At 64.0% G+C, this 1231-nt stretch overlaps 1 protein-coding gene across 1 annotated transcript in view; it reads right to left on the reverse strand.

Annotated features, from left to right (window-relative positions):
• Positions 1–1231, reverse strand: part of COL16A1 (collagen, type XVI, alpha 1) — a 20102-nt gene that overhangs the window by 9329 nt on the left and 9542 nt on the right. The window contains 7 exon segments of the mRNA XM_009078863.1: positions 11–38; positions 108–230; positions 319–426; positions 542–600; positions 662–734; positions 919–972; positions 1069–1104. Coding sequence (XP_009077111.1) covers positions 11–38; positions 108–230; positions 319–426; positions 542–600; positions 662–734; positions 919–972; positions 1069–1104 — 481 coding nt within the window.

Consider the following 1231-nt stretch of genomic DNA (forward strand, 5'->3'; position numbering starts at 1 on the left):
CCAGCAGGGCCCTGCACCCCTGGCAGTCCTGGCTTGCCCTAAAACACACTAGGGTCACCCCAAGGGCTGATGCCACTGGGCACTGTGCCCACAGTGGGGACACTCACAGGTCTGCCTGGCTGCCCGATGCCCGGGGGGCCCTGGTCCCCTTTGGCCCCAGGTTTTCCAGGGATGCCAACCACGTCCGAGAGGTCTCCGAGTGGAGTGGGAATGGGCTCACAGGCGTCTCCCTGCAGAGGAGGGGATGGCAGAGGGATGGAGGGGTGGGTGGCACCATGGGGATGGGGTGCAGGTCCTCAAACAAGGTGGGGGTCTCACCTTCTCGCCCTTGGGGCCAGCAGGACCCCTGATGCCAGGCTCACCTGACAGCCCTGGGACACCAGCCGTGCCCGGTGTTCCCGGATCCCCAGGGCTGCCAGCATCCCCCTGGGCAAAGAGAGGAGACAAGGCTGGCATGGGGCAAGGGGGACATGGCACACGAGGGTCACAGCCCCCTCTGCCATCACCAATCCCACCAGGATCCTCTCCCAGCCCCTCTCACCTTCTGTCCCTTCTGTCCAGCGACACCAGGTCTGCCCTGGGGAAATGGAAGAATGGATCAGGTTGGAGCATCCCTCCCCAAAACAGGCAGTGTGGGCATGGGGGGCACTCACCACTCTGCCCGGGGTACCATCCTGGCCCCTCTCTCCTGGTGGTCCTGGCACAGCCACCACTGTCGCTGCCCCTTCGAGGGCCTGTGGGGTGGGAGGGCACTGCCCACACGGCTCACCCTGTGGAGGGACATCCCAGTTGGAATGTGGCTTTGGGGACTGGAGCACTCTGCCCTCCCTGCTCTGCTCATCTCAGGGCTGTCCCATGCCATGCAATGAGCTGGGGAGGAGACAGGGCATGGAGAGGGGTCTTCACTGCAGGGCTCACCTTCTCTCCTTTGAGCCCTCTCACACCTGGATCTCCTTTTTCTCCTGGGAGTCCCTGCATGGATAAGTCAAGGGATGAGCCCCAGAGGTGAGATCATGGTCCCCAACACCCCCTGGGCTCCCAACACCCACCCTGAGCACCCCCACTCACCGGTCTGCCTGTGGGTCCCAGCTGGCCACCATCCCCCTGCAATGGAGCAGGATCAGGGTCACCAGGGCTGATCCAGACATTCCCACTCCCTCCAGCCATGCAGAAATGGGTGTGGGGGTCACTCACCTTCTCTCCCTTGATCCCAGCCAGCCCAGGGAGCCCC

This window comes from Acanthisitta chloris, unplaced genomic scaffold (genome assembly GCF_000695815.1).
Source record: "Acanthisitta chloris isolate BGI_N310 unplaced genomic scaffold, ASM69581v1 scaffold11290, whole genome shotgun sequence".
NCBI lineage: Eukaryota > Metazoa > Chordata > Aves > Passeriformes > Acanthisittidae > Acanthisitta > Acanthisitta chloris.